Source organism: Orcinus orca, chromosome 15 (assembly GCF_937001465.1).
Source record: "Orcinus orca chromosome 15, mOrcOrc1.1, whole genome shotgun sequence".
Taxonomy (NCBI): Eukaryota; Metazoa; Chordata; class Mammalia; order Artiodactyla; family Delphinidae; genus Orcinus; species Orcinus orca.
The window spans coordinates 61354428-61374610 of record NC_064573.1 but is presented as its reverse complement, the minus strand read 5'-3'; the positions used below and the strand labels follow the sequence as shown (position 1 = coordinate 61374610).

At 40.5% G+C, this 20183-nt stretch overlaps 2 protein-coding genes across 17 annotated transcripts in view; one reads left to right on the top strand and one right to left on the bottom strand.

The window, feature by feature from the left end:
- The window catches only part of SPIRE1 (spire type actin nucleation factor 1), a 204324-nt gene that overhangs the window by 162189 nt on the left and 21952 nt on the right, over positions 1-20183 (top strand). For 3 of the 8 annotated variants that reach the window (XR_004486609.2, XM_033439465.2, XM_033439461.2), the window contains exons 7-11: positions 2893-2979; positions 4159-4288; positions 7408-7464; positions 8419-8460; positions 13427-13599. Coding sequence is in view for 7 of the 8 variants with exons in the window: in XM_033439465.2 (XP_033295356.1) it covers positions 2893-2979; positions 4159-4288; positions 7408-7464; positions 8419-8460; positions 13427-13599 (489 nt within the window). In the remaining variant the exon portion in view is untranslated. The remainder of the gene's footprint in view (positions 1-2892; positions 2980-4158; positions 4289-7407; positions 7465-8418; positions 8461-13426; positions 13600-20183) is intronic. The other 5 variants (XM_004275969.4, XM_033439463.2, XM_033439466.2 and 2 more) reach the window with 3 other exon arrangements.
- PRELID3A (PRELI domain containing 3A) overlaps positions 9716-20183 on the bottom strand; it is a 106587-nt gene continuing 96119 nt past the window's right edge. For 5 of the 9 annotated variants that reach the window (XM_033439474.2, XM_049698407.1, XM_033439467.2 and 2 more), the window contains one exon: positions 15895-16347. In XM_033439474.2, the coding sequence (XP_033295365.1) occupies positions 16095-16347 (253 nt within the window). In that variant the 3' untranslated portion in view covers positions 15895-16094. Of the gene's footprint in view, positions 11912-15894; positions 16348-20183 lie in introns of those variants that run through there. The other 4 variants (XM_033439475.2, XM_033439483.2, XM_033439477.2 and 1 more) reach the window with 3 other exon arrangements.

The following is a 20183-nucleotide window of genomic DNA, read 5'->3' as shown; positions in this document are numbered from 1 at the left end:
AGAGGAGGCATTTTATTTCTAATTGTCTTAACCTCTTTTTTCTTAAGTATAAACCAATTATTTGAGAAGACTAGTCCAGTGTAATGAAAGATCCTTGTAAAATGTATAGTCAGAGGGTTGGTGGTGGTGGGATGAATTGGGAGATTGGGATTGACATATATGATTGGGAGATTGGGATTGACTAATATATATAAAATAGATAACTAATAAGAACCTGCTGTACAAAAATAAATAAATAAAATTGAAAAGAAAAATAAAGATGTAGAAACTTAAACATTTTTTATAGAGAAGTTATTTGTTTAAGGCATTGTGGCTCAAAAGTAAGATCAAGTTCTATAACTGGTCTCATTTACTTATGGGCCTACTATTTGTGTTCATCTAGAAATCATTTATTGTTGCAACTTCAGAGAGCTTGTTTCAGGGTGTGTTCTGTATTTATATTAAAAAAAAAGTAATTTCACTGACCCAGCAGCAGAATGGAATTTGCTGTTACTTTTCCTCCTGCTAGTAAGGACTTTGACTGACTGACTCACATCAATACTGGCCTGCAGCTCCCTCATGAGCACTGACACACATTTTGTAATTGGGATCCAGGATCCAGTTTCTGACTAGTGAGGAAACTGATGTTAACGTGCTTGTTTGGGGAATGGAACTCACAACCTTGGCCTTATTGACTCCATTACCTCACTCAACCCTGCTGTTGTGATGGAAAGAACATTAAAATAAAAGTATACGAAAAATAGCTAGAAAGAGGGCTTCCCTGGTGGCTCAGTGGTTAAGAATCTGCCTGCCAATGCAGGGGACACGGGTTCGAGCCCTGGTCCAGGAAGATCCTACATGCTGCGGAGCAGCTAAGCCTGTGTGCCACAACTACCGAGCCTGTGTGCTAGAGCCCGTGAGCCACAACTACTGAGCCCGCTCTCCACAACTACTCAGCCTGTGCACCTACGGCCCGTGCTCCACAACATGAGAAGCCCGTGCACCACAACGAAGAGTAGCCCCTGCTCACCATAGCTAGAGGAAGCCTGAGCGCAGCAACGAAGACCCAGTGCAGCCAAAAATAAAATTGAAAAATAAATTAATTTTAAAAAATGCCAATTAAAAAAAAATAGCTAGAAAGATATGTGTTATCCTGTTCAGGAGTAGAATAGAAAGGTCTGATTAAGTTGTTCATACAATAAGGATTTTTTAAAAAGTCTTGTGTAACATGAAGTCCATGGGTGAAGAGTGGTGCCACAGTAGGCCCCCAACTCTGCTGCTTGGGTACACACACTCCTTAAACCAAGTACTAGTGGTCACAAGCGTGGCTCAGCTCAGGCAGCTTTCACTCCTAACTCTAACCTTAGGGCTGTCCTGTCCTCACTCAGGACTGGGGGGCGGGGGGCACAGGGAAAAGGGGAGTGGATGATGTCAGCAGGCTTGTCACACACCCTGAGTGGTCGCATTTGTGGGAGGCAGCCACTGGGCCTGGGAGCAGCAGTTCAGGTTCTTTTTTTTTTTTTAAATTAACTTCATTTCTCAGGTGACACAAAATAGTGACATTGACAAAAGGATCAAAACTCATACAGCTGCAATAAAAAATTAATAACCAATTGATTAATGATCCTGAGCAATTAAAACAGTAATTAAGATTGGGAAGTACATAACAAAACTGTCCATGCCCTGAAGTCTTCCAATTCAGATAAGAAAATACTTTTAAAAAGTTTGACCAAATTTTACAATGACTCTAAAATTGGGCATGACATTTCAATAACAAATTGTGAAGCTTAAAGAAACCTTTCTAACCTATCAAAATTAAAAAAATATCAACTATTGGTGCTAGAGGAATAAACAAATTATCTTTTTTCTCTCCAATAAAATTGATAACATAAAATTATTAAAATATGACAAGATAAAGAGTAGGTCACCAAAGTAGAGTGAAAAAGTATTATAGAGGTTTTTCGGGCAGTTCATAATAAAAATAGTATGCTGATTTTCTGGATTTTGAGAAGTTTAAGGTATTCATCAGTTTTTTAAATTTGTAATTTGTTAACATTTCTTTTTTCATCTATCTTTTATGAGAATAATGACAGAAAGTGCCTAGCAGTTCTGTTTTTTCATATGAGGTTGGGAAATAAGTATGACTTATGGTCACCACAACTGTGCCTTCTGAGTGGTCAGAATGTGAGTTTAGGTGGGGGGTTTTTGGTGGGTTTTTCTTAAATTTCTTAATATTTTTGTAACCTGTTTCTTTAAAAAGAGAGGATGTTAGGGCAAGAGTCAGAGTCAGACCAGGCCCCTGCCAGGCTCTTCTGCTCACCGACCCTGTGAAGGGGGCAGACACCACCTCAATCTGAGCCTCAGCTTTGTCTAAGAATGTGAACCATGTCCCCACTCCTTCCCATTACCAAGATTTTGTACAAGGATGAAAATAAGAGGTAAAAGACTTTTTGTTGTTGTTGTTTTGGCTGCGCCACCTGGCACGTGAGATCCCAGCTCCCTGACCAGGGACTGAACCCGCACCCCCTGCAGCGGAAGCACAGAGTCTTAACCACTGGACCACCAGGGAAGTCCCAAAGACACTTGAAATTATATAGTAATTAAGCGTAGTATTATTTTTTCCATTCACATTCATAATTGTAGAAACTTTTTGTTGGAAGGATGCATCTTATATATAATTTCCCCAAATGTAGAACTAAAGTGGACGTGGAGTTTCTTCAATTCTGCATAGTTATTTTTGCTCTGAATCATTCAGCCATTTACTCTCCATTTTTATTGATTTGAAATGCATCCTTGGTGGAGCCAGATTCCACTTCAGTAATTTTGAAGTGACATATGTTGACATATGTACCCAGAAACTTATAATGATAAACCTGTAGTCACATGAATCTTCTACTTTTTGTCTCCTTTCAGGTGAATGGTGATATTCCCCCTCGGTTAAAAAAAAGTGCTCATGAAATCATCCTGGACTTCATCAGATCAAGACCTCCTTTAAATCCAGTATGTAATTTGACATATTCCCCTTGTTTGGAGAGCACATAATGAAGTATTCTCCTCTAGCCTATGACCTCTAGAACTCAGCTCTTAAAGGAGTATTTACACTGAGCTTTCATTCTCAGAATTATGAAGCCCAACTGTAAATTACATTCTTAATTCACAAAAAAGTACTTAAAATTATTCAATACAGGCTGTCTTAGGATATTTTAACTCAAACAACCTGAGTTATGGTGCAAAATCTGGCCAAATACCTCCTAGAATAACAGCTGAATATAATTCCAAGTAGTTCCTGGTGTGGGCTGCCCTCCCTGTTTACTTTATGGTACAAACACTTCACCTTGATTAAATTGTCGTTTTGATACTGTTTTACAGTAAATCCACCCTGCTGTACCTCCTCTTTTGTATTAATTATCTTCGTCTGTTGACGGGGTTCTTTCTAGTGACCATGGAATCAGGGTGTTCTGATCTGGTTTGAATGTTGGTTTGCGTTTCCTCTGTTCTACACTTACTTCCCCCCAGCTCCACAGCCAGTGCTCACCAAGGCCTCTCAAACCCCATGTGTGTTCAGTAACTAGAACAGGAATGGTGTTTCTTTCTCAGTTTGTGAACATCTAAAACATAATTAATGATCCCTCTTATAAATCTTTTTAAAATAAGGGAAAGAGGCCACATAGGAAATAATTTTAAGAAGGCGGGTCCTGGTGGAGCAGAAAGAGCATGGAGTCAGATGGGCCCGGATTTGCACACTAGCTACACAACCTAGTGGCCACATGTCTCTGAGAGAGTTGATCGGCCTCCCTGAGCCTGTATCTCCTCAACTATAGAACGAAGATAATAATCTAAGAAGGTTGTGATGACTTACTTAAAAACATTACTTTCAAAAACAATAATCATAATAGGTAACGTACAGCTTACATTTCAATGGATTGCCTGTCACAGTAGCACGTAGGGAGCATGACTACAGCTGCAGCAAAGCTGACTCCTTAAAGTTACTTGAGCACATGTGACTGAACCACTGTGAAGTCCAGTAATCTCCCTATTGCTTGAAAATGGTCTTTTATCAAGCAGTGTTGCAATCAGTAAAATATAATTTCATAATGTACTGTATGAGTGGACTTCAGTAAAAATTATATAAGGAAAACTACCCAAGCAAGTCTCTATAGCCATTATATTTTTTCTAAGGCCTCAGCCAGAAAACTGAAGCCTACTCCACCGCGGCCACGGAGCCTCCATGAAAGGATCCTGGAAGAAATCAAAGCAGAAAGAAAGCTGCGGCCCGTGTCACCAGAGGAAACCAGACGCGGCAGGTTAGGTGAGTCCGGGGCATCACTGGAAGACAGCACAGCAGCCCAGTGAGAGACTGCCGTCTGCAGGGCCCTCTCTCACTCACACACACACACACACCCTCACGCTGGAAGTCTATACTTGAGGTTCATGGAATAGGAAATTATTGCCCCGTGATGCTGAGTGTAGGAGAGCACCGCGCTGCCTAGTGGACAGAGCTCTGCCAACCTCTAGGCTGTGGTTTTAGGACAGTCTCTTCACCTCTGTGAGCATTGATTTCTTCGTCAGCAGAAGGGGGATAAAAAGTCCTCTACACCTTCATTATGACTTTCATTTAAGAATTAAATAGGATCATGGTCAAAATACTTTATAAATTGTAATACATATACATGGATAAGTTATTACGTTTTAGAAATATAAGTGATACATAGTTTTCAGGTTTCTATTGTCTTAATTATGGTTTGAAGATATGGTATTATGTGATAAGAGACTCAATTATTACTGATATCACTTAACTTATTACTCACATTCCTTTATATTTATTATGTTTAATTTTTTTATAAGCACACATTGATTTTCATTTAGAGCAAAACCATATTATAAAATGTAAACATTTTTGTTGATGCAGCTGTCCTCCAATTTGTAAGATTAAAGATGCCCAAAGAATTCAGGGAAACAGTCTCGTGGTGCCTGAACAGGACAGGAGCCGACCCTGTGGCACTGTCTCCTGGTTCTCTCCTCCGACCTCTTCTGCCTCTTTCAAGCCCTGCTTAGTCGTCTGGTTTCTATCCCGGGCTCCCTCTCCCTGAGCAACCACATTCTCCTCCAGGGTTTGTTTCTGGTTTCCCCAGCTCCCGCCCTACAGCGCAGGTTTCTCTGAAAGTTTAGACCCACACGTGCAGCCGTCTGCTGAGCAGGGCCTCCTTGCCCCTCACGCACGACAAGCCCCGCAGCCAAGCGGTGACCTCGCCTGGTTTCTCCTCCAACTGTCTCCTCCTGGTTCCCCATCTCAGAGCCCAGGACAGATTGCTCAGCATCACCTCTGGCTCTTACCCAACAGCCAAGCCCTGTGGGTTTTACTTCTAGGTCTCTCTAGTCCTCCCCTCTCTGACCCAGGCTCTCCTCTTCTCCGTCTGGTCAGTCACATCCACTTCAGCGGCTCTCCCTGCCTCCCATGACTCTCAGTCACTGCGTGCTGATGTTCTTTTGTTTGACTTTTGGCCATTCTGTCACACTGTGGCCTCCGTGGCAGCAGGGCCCACGTCTGTCTTGTTGGTTGTTATGTCCTGGTCTCCACTGCAGGGACAGTGATGAAAAGTACTCCCAGAGGTGTTGAAATAATAGCACATACCTTCCATGTACAGAGCTTCAGAGTGAGGGCAGGCTGTGTGAATTTATCTCTGTCTGATTTTTATGGCAGCAAGTGTTTCCCTTTAAAATGATGTTTAAAACAAATCCATATGAGCATTTACATAATAATGAGCCAGAACATATACATGACATAAATGGAGAGTTCTTATTCTGGGAGTCCTTGCATGAGCCTAAGGATGGTCTGTGAGTCCCTTGAAATATAACAAATTTGTATGTATTTCCTAAAGTGTATGTATGTGCATTTTCTGGAGAGGAGGTTCATAGCTTTGCTCAGATTCCTAAAGGGTCCACAGCCTCAAAGAATAAGAACCACTATGGAAAAATAAGGAAATGGTGTTATAGGACGGCTGCTTAAGACCGGATTTTTAAAAATTACTGTACCTTGAGAAGGAATAATGGGGTAATAGAAAAGATTTCAACAAAATTATAAGGCAAAACAAATATATTACCATGAGAAAAGTAAGCTTCATGATTTTCAGGAGAAAAGAGGAGGGATTATAAACTCCAGTGGAAGCACCAACAGGACAGAGAAAGGAACAAGACAGACGTAACGTGCTTGTATGATTTGGATGATATTTGACATACAGTTCCTTCATTTTTCCAAGTGTTTATTAAACAGCCGTGTCAGCTGTTGGAGTAGAGAGATGAGCAGTCAGAGTCCCTGCCCACAGGCACTGACAGAGGAAAGGCTCGGGGCAGCAGGTACATGTTCCCCCTGCAGCGCCGACAGCAGCCCGTCAGGGGCATGGGGGTGGCCGGGGCTGAGCGTTCAGGAGACCAGCAGTCCTTGTGGGTGGCAACGGGACACCGCACGTTGCATAGAAGGGGCATCACATGCCCTTGTCATATACATATTCTTCTGTTTCATTTTCAACAAGTTAGATGCTAACTAGCAGGAAATCTACTTTAGAATAATTAAATATCAATTTTCTCTATAGTATATCTTATTTTATTTTAACCTTATGAATTGGTGTTTCACAACAACCAGAATTGAGCTGTTATTGAAAGTGATTGTTCTATGAGAATCTTACTTTCAAAATTGATCTTGCATCTTAATTGGAAAGTAAGAGATTTGGGCTCTTCTTTCTGCAGACCTACATTGGTTCTTACTATAAAGTTTCCCTTGGGGAGTTTGGGTAAAGTTGGCAGAATTATCTTGAAGAGAAGTTCCCTAAATAGCTTTAAAACCTTACCCCTCCATGTAACTGCAAGTAGAAACCCACTGTAGAAATTGGGGAAATGTTTAAAGAACTGTTACCCGTAGTTTCACCAGCAGAGGCATGCGCTGTGATGGAGCTTGTGCGTCATGAGGTGGAGACAAGAGCTGTGTGCACAGTGTCTGATGTCCCCATGTAATGTTATGTGGGGCAGGAACATCTTCCCAGGTCGTTAAATATGCCCCACAGCATTATTTATAAGGATGTGATTACTAACACATGGCTAAGTTGTCTTTTACTCGCCTATTTCCCTATTGTTTTACAGGCTAGCTCCATTTTTTTCCTGTTAAGTCTGAAATTAGTATTCCTTTGCATCAGTCTTTGTTCATATCTTATCATTTTCTTTTTCCCAACACCTTTTCTAACACCTCATACTATGAGATTTGGGGTTGTAAATTGTTCCTTTAAAAACATCTGCCAAAAGCATATGGAGAGATACTTTCATTCTGTTAAATTTGGGTGTTAGAACTGTATGCGGGCTGCCTCGGAAACATGAGCTGGGGGGACATTGTGCCTGACAAGCCTGTGGACCTGCGGTTCTCTCCTCTTCTGACCACAGAGCCACCTGTCCTCCCTGACCTGGGGCATAGGATGGATGGGGCTACAGTGGAAATAGGTAATTCTCATTCTTATGAATACCCAAATTCATCAAACTTTGGTAATAACCTTTTTAAATCAGCTTTATTGAGATATAATTTACCTGCCATAAAATTCACCCATTTAAAATATACAATTCAGTGTTTTTTAGTATATGTAATAAAATTTTTAAAACAAATTATTTCAACAGGAAAGAAATAAGTTTATTCATAGGAGATTGTATTTATTTAACTTCTACTATGTGCTAAGCACTATTCTGAGCACCTTTTTTTGTATGGAATCATTTAATTTTTATAACAATCCCATGAAATAGGTACTATTATTCCCATTTTACAGATGAAGTAACTGAAGCACAGAGAGGTTAAGTAACTTGCCCGGAATCACACTGCTAGTAAGTGGCAGAGCTGAGGTTCAAACTCCGGCTCTCTGGCTCCTGAGGCCTTGCTTCAACTGCCAGGTTACACTGCCTACAATAGAGAATTAGTGATACTTTGTGATGCTGGTAGTACCTGAATGAGATTTTTGATAAGATGTGTCACCTGTATGCAGAGAGCCACATTTTCATCCTGAAATTAATTATTTAAGAATACATTTGTTGTTAAATTTTAAAGATTTTGTATGTTCCATAAAATCATGTTTTAAAACATGGCTAGTTTTTTCTTTTGAACTCTTTTATATTTTAAAGTCCTGTACTATGATTCTAAAATGTTTGTATCTTTAACATGCTTTCATTTTTAACATGTTCTTTAAAAGTTATTTGTTTTCTTTTATTGTTACTCCATTTCAAGTCTTAGTAATATAATTAAAACTAAGACTCATGGTTTTATTGTATTTCAGATTGTTATTTACTGCCTTCTGCCTTAAAGTGTGAAATGTGCCACCACAGGTCTTGAACCCTCCTCCCTTTTTCATCTTCCCTGTATATCCTAACAGCTGAATTATTTTCTTTTTATTGTTTGTTTTCTTTTTTCAGCAATGCGGCCACTTAGCATGTCTTACAGTTTTGACTTGTCAGGTAAAAAAAAAAAGCACTTTCACACCTGACGTGGGTTTTGTGGTCTCTGTGAAATACATTTCATTCATCTGCTTGTTCAAACACGTCAAAAAAGAAAATTGAAAGGCTTCTTCTAAGCTGTGGTCAAATAAAACATTCTGTTTCTTTGAAAATAGTATACTTTAAAAAAATTAAAACTGTAATAAATCTGTTGCCTTGAAAGAGCCTGTGGAAGAACCGTGACACTTGTGGTCATGGAACACAGTGCCCACCCCACCCCCAATCTCATAAAGCAGCGGTCAGAGTCTAACAGAACTCTGCCTTCAGAGCATAGAAAACACTTTCAAGAAACAAAGTTTTGACACTTCTTACTCTCTAAAGCACTCAGTTTTTCAGGTAGCTGAACTCAGAACTGTCAGCTGCTTCAGAGGACGACTGCTCCTCAGTTGAGGGCCAAGAGCTATCTGCGTACCCAGTGCTCCTGTGCGTAGGGCCTTGTCACGCTGGTTCTTTGTGCTGATTAAGAGTCTAAAAACACATGAGCGTTGTAATGGCTTTGGTTGTAAAATATAATCATATGTCCCGGGTTTGTAGGACACGTTTAGAGCCCTTCTGTTAAATAGACAGGGACTAATAGTGAAACAAGTAGCTATTAATGATTAAATTTGACCTGTAAAATCAGCCCCCCTTTTAAATTGAATTTTTAAATTATATATGAGCAAATTTGCAAAGCCAGCTTAGTCCCAATAAAATGTTTTGCACGTTAGAATTTTAGACTTTGGAAGCTGCTGTTTTGAATGCAAAATGAGATAAGATATTGGCACTAGTATTTCCTTCCAGAATTTTCTTTTACATGCCATGGAACTGTTGGCATATCTTACATACAAATTCATATTTAAAGAGCCAGAGAGTTCTAATATCATGTTCTGTCTGTGAATATTTACTGAGTGTCTTCCAACTGCTAAAATAGTTCCCAACTGCTTTTTGAATTTCTATGTATATTCGTAGTTCTCTTAGGCATGACTAATATTTGCACTTTCAAGAAACTCAGATAAATATGTTATAGTCTTCACTTACTACTTCTGACTGACCACTGAGGAGCTTTTTCTATTTTCTTTATCCATTTGACAATTTTTATTTTATCAACGATTTGCAGAGTAACTTTGTAGAAAAAAAAAAGCTTGGTCTGGAAAATAAACTCAGAAATGTTTGAGAACATGTGTGTTACTGCTAATCTCCAAAAGTTGGCAACACATACTAAGATCCATCTCTTCTAAATATCTACTAAAGATATTCCTCCCTGGCGGGCTCTCTGGGAGTGGCCGCTGCCTAAGCACACTGGCTGCTGTCTCCCGTGAAGTAGGCACAGGTGGCTGACCTGGATGGCGTGCATGCCCACACACATGTATGTAGGTGTGTTCGTGTCTTATAGGTTATATGATGGGTTCTTGTGTTGGGAAGAAAGCTCTTGGTGCTGAGCTTCTCGAAGTAAAGGAGCAACAAAAATTTTTGATTTGCTTTCACTGCTTATCATTTGCCATAATTTATTTTGTACCTTAGTGTACTTTGCAATTTCCACACACTTCATTCTCGATTTCTTGTGTTTTCATTGTGTCATTTTGACTAACCAATTTAAATGTCCCCAATTATAAATGGAAAAGACTGATCTATTCTTCTAACCTAAATGCAAAGATCGGGATGCATTTCTTGTCTAAGTTGGGAAATTAGCTAACTAAGGAGTAAATATTTAAATGTGTAGTGTAGGTAATGCACGTAAGTGTAGAATAGGACACATTGAAGTATGTTCTGCTGCTCAGGTATGTTTTAGAAATATTAATTCTTAGTGGAAAATGTTAATCCAGTCAACATTAATTAAGGTAAGTATAATTTATTTTTCTGATGCAAATATTAAATATACAATCTTTATTTCAGCCATATTTCCTCCAACTAAATAAGGCAGCAGCCTGGGTGTATCTAACAGACATAATTATTACACTGTGTAATAATAGAAGTTATTACATAAGGTATTTAATATCATGGTTGTGTGTTTTAGATTCTGAACCTGAGGCATGTGACTTCTAAAGCTCTGTGTAGCATCTTAAATAGTTTGTTTACTTATAAATATCACCAGAAATTCTGTCTTATATAGAAGAAGTCTAAAGTCTTATCCAAGGGTTTGGTTTTCTCATCAGATACACTGAAGTGATAATGAGGATTCATTCATTTGAACAGAAAAGTATAAGTAATCAAACTACTTAAAAATATCTCTTAAAAATGTGTTCAACTGGGGCTTTTACAAATATGCAGTATTAGATAAAATCACACACAATATTTAGTCTTACATACGGAGATCATCCTGAAGCCTGACTGGGACATAACATATTCTTCTATTAATTCCATTTATCCGAAAGCTTTGAATTGAATACTAGGTGTTTATTTCAGTAGTTTGAGTCAGTGAGCTCAAGTACAGTTACCAACCTCAGCAAAGTCTTCAGGCAATTAGAGAGCTATTGGGTAATTTCTCAGATCCCTTGCATTGAGAATGAAGTTAGCTCATGGCAGCCACTGTCACTTAACAGTGTTCCCTAAACTTCAGTGCAGATCTCACCCTCATGATTTTACCAGACTTAAGTGCCACCAGTACTGTTCAAACTTTTTAAATCTACCATAAATGACTTTTAAAATTTTCTTAAGCAAAAACATCCATAAAATCATGTATCTGATATAGTAATTATATTTTTTCTGAAACATTAAATATATAACCATTAAAACTGTGTTAATGTTCCTCCACACACCACTGGTGACTTCACCCTTAAGGAAACTCTGGCTTGGACCTGTGAGACCCGCCTGGAGAAGCTCACTGTGTCTCCAGGCAGAGCCTCAGTTGGGTGTGGATAGTTGGACCAGTGGGAGATATGTGTGCTTTTTCTTGGAAGACTGGCTGCCGCTACTGCATGAACCTCTGGAGGAAGTGTGTAAAAAGTGTGTGCTATAGAATACGATTTTTCAAAAGATACTTCAAGACCATATTTAAACATTACCTTTTTTCTTGAATAGGAATTAATCAATTAGCCCAATCATTTCCTCCTTTGCTCTCTGGAAGACTTTTAAATTACGCTTGTAAGTGTGGCAGCCTACTGCTTTCTACACCTTATGAAAGGTTTATTTAAAGATTTTAACCTTTGTAATTTTGTAAAAACTTGCTGCTTTTGCCCTTTTGTCCCTTCAGCACACCCCATCCCCCAATCATATATTTGTTCTAGCTACTTAATACCTGGAGAGGTAGTAACAAAATTAATTCATGTGTTGTCAACACATTTGTTGTCAAGTTTTCTGTTAAACATTTTATGTAAAATGATAAATGATTTATGACAAGTCTGTCTTCTTCCTTTTTTCCTTTCCTCATTCCTTTCTTGCTCACTCAAACCCTTGTAGTTCACAAGGGCAGTTCTAGTTCTGGCCTTCTTGATATCTAAAAATATGCAGAAATTGTGAATATTAAGTTAGATATACATCATTTATAATAAATAACTCACATAATTCTTTTAAATAATGTCAAGGAAAGCTGTACTAGAACATACTTACATTCTGAATGTTATCTGGAAATCCACCTCTTCCACTTCAAGCATAAAACTATTACATGTTGGGGGGAGCTACTATAAATAGAACATTCTTGTATTTTATAGTTACTTCAGGTACAACGCTTCCCCCCACCCCCCACAAACAAGCATTAATCCTGATTTTTCAGTGCCCAGCATACCCTTTACCCCCAACCATGGGAGTTTCACAGACTGCTCCATGGGCAAAAACCAGGTTATGGGCTGGTCTGTGAGTTAAATCATGCAGGGACTGCTTTTTCTCACTTTTAAATACTCTAATTTAGTAGTTAGTTATTAAAATTATTAGTTATTGAAATACTGAAGAAAATTAGTTCCACTTGCATTGGAAGATTACAGGCTCCACTACAAAAAAAGGTGGCCTTTTAGAATCAGTACCGACAAGGATTCCAGTGTCAGCTGTGCCGCGCTGGCTGTGTGACTGGCTGAATCATCCTTAGCCTTGGTTCACTCACTTACAACTGGAGATAAAAGTCAGTGTTAATAATTGCTAACATTTACTGTGCACTGCCTTTATTACACACTAAAGTATTTTATATGCAGTTGTTAACTTATTTAATCCTCACAACAAGCCCATTTCTGTTGTTAGCCCCATTTTACAGTTGAGGAATGAAAGTTTAAGTAACTTGCTCAAGGTCAAACAACTAGAGCTAGACTTCGAATCCAGACCATCTGCATCTTAACTATACTGTATACTCTAAAGTTTACCTGTTGTGCTACATACTCTTATTTTGTACTCTGTTCACTGTACTCCATACTGTATGCTCTGTGTTCTGTAGTCTATACTCTGTACTCCATGCTCTGTGCTCTGTGCTGCCACATTTCTTTCACTGCCTTCCCATCCAGATTTGAACTTTGTATAATCAAAATCAGCTTTATCAGAGGAAATGTATCTCAGAGTCTTTGTGTTCATGTTTATATGCATATAGATTAGTAGCTGTTTTTACTTTAAAATCAAACCACTTTCAGATCTTACAGCCATATGTGCATGCCATCACTCTGATCTTTAGATCACTAGCTCTTTAGAGGCTAAAAGGAAAGTTAGCCTCTCTGGGCCTCTGGAAAATAGAGAAGTTTGAGTCAGTTATCTGTAGTATTTCTTCTAGCTCTAAATTTTTATCTACAAATGTGAATATATAATTTTTCATTTAAAGGTTTCCTTTATTTGAATCTGACAGTTAATGTCAACGCAAGTGTTGTATATGCATAGGTGTTACTGTGTCTAGCCTCTGTGTTGTATTTGCATGACGTAGAAATGCCGTATCACCTCGGGTGTGATTCCAAGTGCAGGTACTTGGAACAGTGTGTTTGGTTCACTGACTACCTTTCTGTGCTCAAGAAAAGGTAAGCTTTCACCTTTGTTTTACCAGAGGTAGCTACCTCTGAATCTCCAAAGAATGTCCTGGAATCATCGATGGTGAATGGAGGTTTAACGTCACAATCAAAAGAAAATGGGGCAAGTGCCGTACAGCAGGTGCCTGTGCAGCGGAAGAAACTCCTCAAAGCCCCAACTCTGGCCGAGCTGGACAGCTCTGACTCGGAGGTGAGTCCCCACGGCCCCCCATGTCCCGATTCGGGGTCAGGAAGTGAGCGCCCTCCGACCGGTCCTCGTGTTGCTCCAGCTGTTACTTAATCTCTTCCCATTTTTCAGTCAATTAAAGTTAGGTTTAAAATTCATTCATTTAGCAGGAAATGAAACAGTGGATTACTTACTGTTATTTAATAAAGGCCAATATAGTGGCTGTAGTTTATAGAATAACTTGTGACATACATACGTAGTCTTAGATTACAGTGGGGTTAAAATAAGTCAGTAATTTTCAAACCTATATTTTCTTAAATATGTTTCCCTTTGTTTTGGGGAAGGAAAAAGAAAAACATCTTCATAGATTCTTCCCTCTCTAGAACACACACACACACACACACACACACACCCATACTGAAGCTTCTTCTTTATGTAATAGTAACACCAAAAGACAAGTCCCCCAACACTGTGCCCATGCCCTGCGGATCCTTCCTGTTCCTGACGTGGGTGCTCCCAGATCTCTGCAGGCCTCTGTCCTCAGTGTCACTATTGTATGTCTCCACTACCTGACCCTCAAAGTCAGCTTATATAAAATGAAAGGATTTCCCCGCCCCCTGCCAAACCACGCCACACACAGCAGGCTTCTAGTCTCCTGTCTGCTGTCTCGGTTGCTGGCTCCATTCTCTCCTCATTCATCCAAGTTAGAACTTGAGGAGTTATTCTCTCATAACGCCCTCACCGGTCTCCACACCTTATCCAGCAATATCAGTAATAACAATTTTGCCACTAAATGTTTTTCAAACTTCAAGAATAGTAAAGAAGTATTCTTATTACTGCCCAATTCAGTGCATGCGCTGTCTCATCAGTCATATCTTATCTTCCTTCTTCCTAGCTTCCCTGATTCCATCTTGCAAATACCACTAGGGTCTTTGTCTTTGAAACCTTTTGAAGGCTTCCTGCCACTTACAGGACTAAGCTCCTGTCCCTGAAGAAGCTGCGTCAGAGCCTGCGCCATCTGGTGCCTGCAACATCACTCTGCCTCAGTTTACCCTTCAGCCCCACTGGGTCCCTTGTTCTTTCCTGCTCACTCCCTGTTGCTCCGCTCTGTGCATCTGCGTGCAGCCTACACCCAGCTCCTCTCCGATTCCATAATAACCCTCTGATCCATCTGTTGTGTTAGAGCACTTGACCCTTTGTAATATAATTATCCATTTTTTTCTCTCTCTCACCAAGTGCAAGCTCCCAGGAGGGAAGGTGCGGAATTCACCTTATATTCCCAGGTCCTGATCCCCAGCAGACACTCACATATTTAAAGAAATACATGCTAACCTGTGAGAACAACAGTTTAAATGAAAAGAAGATCTAGTGGTTAGCCACTAGAACTGTGATAATTGAAATGCAAATTATATTAAATAAATTTAAAACTCAGTTCATTGAGTTCTCACGTGTGGCTGGAGGTGACCAAGCTGGACGGTGCTGACACCAGTGCCGCCCTTGCAGAGTCTGCTGGGAGCACCTGTGTCTGGTGCAGCGAGCACGCCATCCCGTGTCCAGGACCCCCTTCCTGTCCTTTCTTCGTCCTTCACTGCCCTGAGCTAGAATGCCCAGGCCATGAGGAGGGCAGTGGGCGGCCTCTGCAGTTGTCTTAGTTTTCCTCTTTGTGAAAATATTGTGCTGATGCCCTAAATCCAAATCTTGAGATGATTTGCTAGACACAATTCTCTTAATCAGAGCGAGGCTGCGTTTGCGTGCCTGCCCATTAGTTAGAAAGGGAGTGTGAAATACAGTGCTGAGACGTGTTGAGCCTGGTCTTTGGCTGCTGGTCCAGGCCTGGGCAGTCATGGCTCCCATGATTGGGAGTAAGGTGGGGATCTCTGATTTCTGGAACAGAGGGAATGGTCCTGGGCCAGGAGTGGAGCAAGCACGCCCCTCTGTCCTCTTCCCTTACAGCTGATGCTCTAAAGTACTAAGGAGGGGCAGGGCAAAGATGCTGAATGTGAGAATGCCTTACATTCCTTTTTTTTTTTGAACTTCTGAATATAGATTTTTTTTGCGGTACGCGAGCCTCTCACTGCTGTGGCCTCTCCTGTTGCAGAGCACAGGCTCCGGACTCACAGGCTCAGCGGCCATGGCTCACCGGCCCAGCCACTCCGTGGCATGTGGGATCTTCCCAGACCGGGGCACGAACCTGCGTCCCCTGCATCGGCAGGCAGACTCTCAACCACTGTGCCACCAGAGAAGCCCTGAATATAGAATTTTTAAACTTCTAAATATGTTCAAACTTTAAAATTTAGAAAACACAGATGAGCAGAAGCCTTTAATTTTAAACAGCTATATTTCAAACTTGGGCTTTGTGAATAATCAGTTTCAGTAGAGGTTTTTTGTTTTGTTTTGTTTTTTGGTGCCCTCTCTGAGGCTCCGTAGGGTTTCTTTTGATGAAACTCAGCTTTAATTTAATTGTGGTAGATTAGGTGTGTTCATCCTAAAAAGCTTTCTTAACATTAGCCTCTTTAAGATTATCTACCGACTGGTTGAAGCCAACTCAGAAAAATGTCTCTTGTAAAAGCCTGACAATTATCTGTTGTTTCTATAGACATGAACGAAGCACCTTGAAACTCAAGCCGGGTTTCCTTACAGTGTGAGTTAGTGAGGAACATGCCGTGGGCTCTGGCTCTGCTTTGTGGACAGGACACAAAGACAGGTCCCTTTGTGTCAGCCTCCACCGTGTCCTCCATCTGAGGTCTCCTGCAGCTCCAGAATGTGGCAGTCCTGCCCATAAATATGAAAGCGGAAAAGAGGCTGAGGAGTCCTGCCTTCTCTAAGTTGATGGATGGGTGTTCTTTTCCCCACCTTAATGGATTCCTGATGTCAGGGAATTCCTAAGCCAAGATTGATTTATCTCTGGTCCTATTTGCTCACTTATGAAAATGGCCACAGATACTAAGACAGATCTATCCCACATCACATTGCACAGTGTCTTCATTCACATTTTATAATAATGTTTTTTCACACTTTTTTCTTTAACTCTTCTCCTATTTTTCCTTTTCGCCAACTTCTTTTTTTTCCAATGCCTCTCCATTTTTTCCATTTAAATATTTACCAAATGCCTTCAGTAAGCAGTAAAGGGACAGCAGTGCAATAGGCTTTGTCCCCTTGCTCATAATCCAAATGGGAAATAAGAAGCATACACTGAGTCATTACACGTGTTTAGTGAGTGCTCGCGGCCTGCCAGGCACCTTTTGAGCCACCTGTGTGTGATGCCACCAGGGGGCCAGGGGCTGGAGAAGCCTCAGGGAGAGGGAGGACCTGGGCTGAGGAGTCAGGCGAGGAGAGCAGTGGGCAGAGGGCTTCTGCTGTTTGTGGCACGTGCCAGGCCAGGTCACAGCCGGTCTCCTGTTTCTCCCCTACTGGCCTGGACTTCCCCTGGGGGCGGAGGAGTGGACTGACCCTGCCTCTCTGACTTGCCTAAAGCATTCCTGGTGGAGGTTGCACAGGAACAAAGACTAATATTCAGGCCTGTAGTGGGAGGACAGTGGGGGCCAAATAAAGAAGAAGCTCAGAAAAGGCTGGTCTTACTCTTTTCTTCCATCCCCTCAATTTTATTACCACTTCCCCATTTTTCCTCCTTCCCTCCCATTTACTGAGTGGCTTCCAAAATTTTTTTTTAAGGACCAAAACTTTTCCTTCACATCAAAGCTGTAGAAGTACAAGGCGGGTCAGCTAGAAATGGAGGCGGGCCTAGGCCCTGCTCTCCACTCCCTACCCCGCCACCTCCCCATCTTCATGCCTTTTCCATTCTCAGAGGAAGTGTCCCCTAGGAAGTCCCAGCACGCCTGACACTGAGCTCGTCCCTCTGTGGACGGGGCACCGTACTCACTCCTGGAGGAAGTGCTTCTGTGCACGATCACACGTCTCCTGCTGGCCTTGCAGTCTCTCCACCGGAGGTTTTTCCCTCAGGTTTAAGAAATACCTTCCAGGGGAATTCTCTGGTGGTCCAGTGGTTAGGACTGCAGGCTCTCACTGCTGAGGGCCTGGGTTCAATCCCTGGTTGGGGAACTAAGATCCTACAAGGCATGCAGCACGGCCAAAAACAAAAATAAAAACAGACCAAAAAAACCCTTCCAGCCACCAGAATACCGACTGTATGGTGAACTCGTTCGTACATGATCTCATTTAATTTTCTCTTCCACAGAGACTTCATACTAAGAGGTAACTGCCACCATTCCAGGGTAGCAGCTCTGCTCACCTCTGCAGACATATTTCATTTGACTGCATTGTGCACCAGAAAGTTCCTGTTGCCCCTTGCTGTCTTTGAGGTTAACTTAAAGTTGGGCCCAGATTATCACAAAGAGCAGGTTCCTGTCTAAATATTCCCCATTGAGTAGTGAATTTCCCTGTAAAGAGTCAATATATTATTATAAGTCAGATATTCTTATGAAATGGATATTAATGGATTATTTACTTTATCAACATAAACTCAGCTGCTTTATGTAGAAAGAAAAACTCCTTAATCCTGTTCAGAGCCATGAGAGATGACTTGCCCTCAGTCTTCTTAATGCTGTGCGTCCTTTGTTCCTTCAAGGAAATGCATTTTCTTCCTTTCTGTCAAGTGAGACCTCCAGTTGCAGAACCAGTAAAGGGATTTTTTTTTCCTCTTAGATTTACCCAGCAGCTTTGTGCATTTAAATTATAATAGTTAAATAATCAGCATTAACTACAAGCTTGAATTGATGTCCTTAAAAGTTTCTAGTTGTGAAACTGGGCTATTGGTAGTGACCCAGAGACTTTATACCCTGCTTGAGGCCGTAGGAATAGGTTATCTAATCTGCCATTTTGCCAGAACTGGAACTAACCCATGCTTTTTACTTAACAAAATATTATGAGCATTTTCCCATCTGATTAATCCTTTTTCAACATGATGCCAAATATCTGTGTGGTATTCTATCATAATAATTTGCCATATTATATTTAACCAGTCCCCTGTTTTTGAACATTTAAGCTGTTACCAGTTTTCTGTTATTATAAATAACAATAATATTGTTAACATCCTTATGATACATTTTTGCTTTGAATTATTTTTCAGGATATTTCTAGAAGAATGTTTGCTAGGTGAAAGAATGTACATATTTATAGCTTTTGATACATATTGCCAAGGTCCTTAAAGAAAGCTCTAATATCTGCTTTTTATTGAGCCAACTCTATGTTATACTTTAGGTATTATAAATTGATCAGACCCTAGAAGTAGCTACGATCCTTATATAAAAGATAAGGAAACAAGACACACAGAAAGGTGTTGTCTTTGAACTAAGATTGTTAAAGAGTAAATTATAGACACGGATTTGAAACCCAAGTCTAACTCCAAAATCTTCATATCTCATAAACTTTGTAGTATTTCAACTAGTAGTATATGAGAATGCTTGAATTTAAAATAACTGAAACTGGAAAGGGGCTTAGAAATCTTGTTCAACGTCATTACTTTTCAGTGAGAAAACTGAGCCTCTAGTAGAGATAGAGACCAACTTTAGAAAGTCAGACAACTTTTCAGTAGCAGAATCCCTGCTAAACCAGACCTCCCAACACCAGATCTTTTTCCATCATTTTTTTCTCTCTTCCTAAAACTCTAAACCTCAGTGTTTCTTGCTTATCTTTAATAACCTCTGCTAGCCTGTCCCAGGTAACGTTTTAAAAGTCAAGATAAGCTTTGATTGGAGCTATATCAAAGTTTTCAGTAGGAAAACTAAGCAAAGGAGCTGTATCTATGCCTTCACTGGGATTCTTTTCAGGAAGAAGGAGATTTACCTTCCTGTTAAGTGAGTTAGGTGTCAGGCTGGCATCTGAGACAATTCTGGCAGCCTTCAGTGACAGTGCCACCCCGGGAGCAAAGCTGCGGGACTTCTGACAGTGACCTCATTGCATCCAGGACCTGATTAAGAGTCACTGGTCAGGACATAGAACTAGAAAAGGCCTAACTTAGTGTCAAGAACTAGAAAAGGCCTAACTTAGTGTCAAGAACTAGAAAAGGCCTAACTTAGTGTCAGAGACTAGTAACTTGGATCAGACAATACGCAGACAATAAGCAAATTTCAGAAACCAGACCAGGCTGTAGAAAAGACTAATGTTAAGAGATGTCAGAGACCCATTGAAACACCTCAGCCAGGCAGAAAGTGTTTAGTCAACGGGAGTGGACATGACAGGGACACCACACACTCCCCGGTTCCTTTCTGGGTGTCTCCGTGACTCCTCTGGGGCAGGAACTAATCCTGGTGAAGATTAGTTTTCTTTCTTTCTTCCTTTCTTTCTTTCTATGAAGTAAATACTTTATATATATAGTTGATGTATAATTTTATATGTTACAGGTGTAAAATACAGTAATTGACAATTTTTAAAGGTTATCCTCCATTTATACTCATTAAAAAATATTGGCTATATTCCCCGTGTTGTACAATATATACTTGTAGCTTATTTTATTTTATTTTTAAATTTTATTTATTTATTTGGCTGCATTGGGTCTTCATTGCTGCGCGGGCTTTCTCTAGTTGCGGCGAGCAGGGGCTACTACTCTTCATTGCATTGCGCAGGCTTCTCATTGTGGTGGCTTCTCGTTG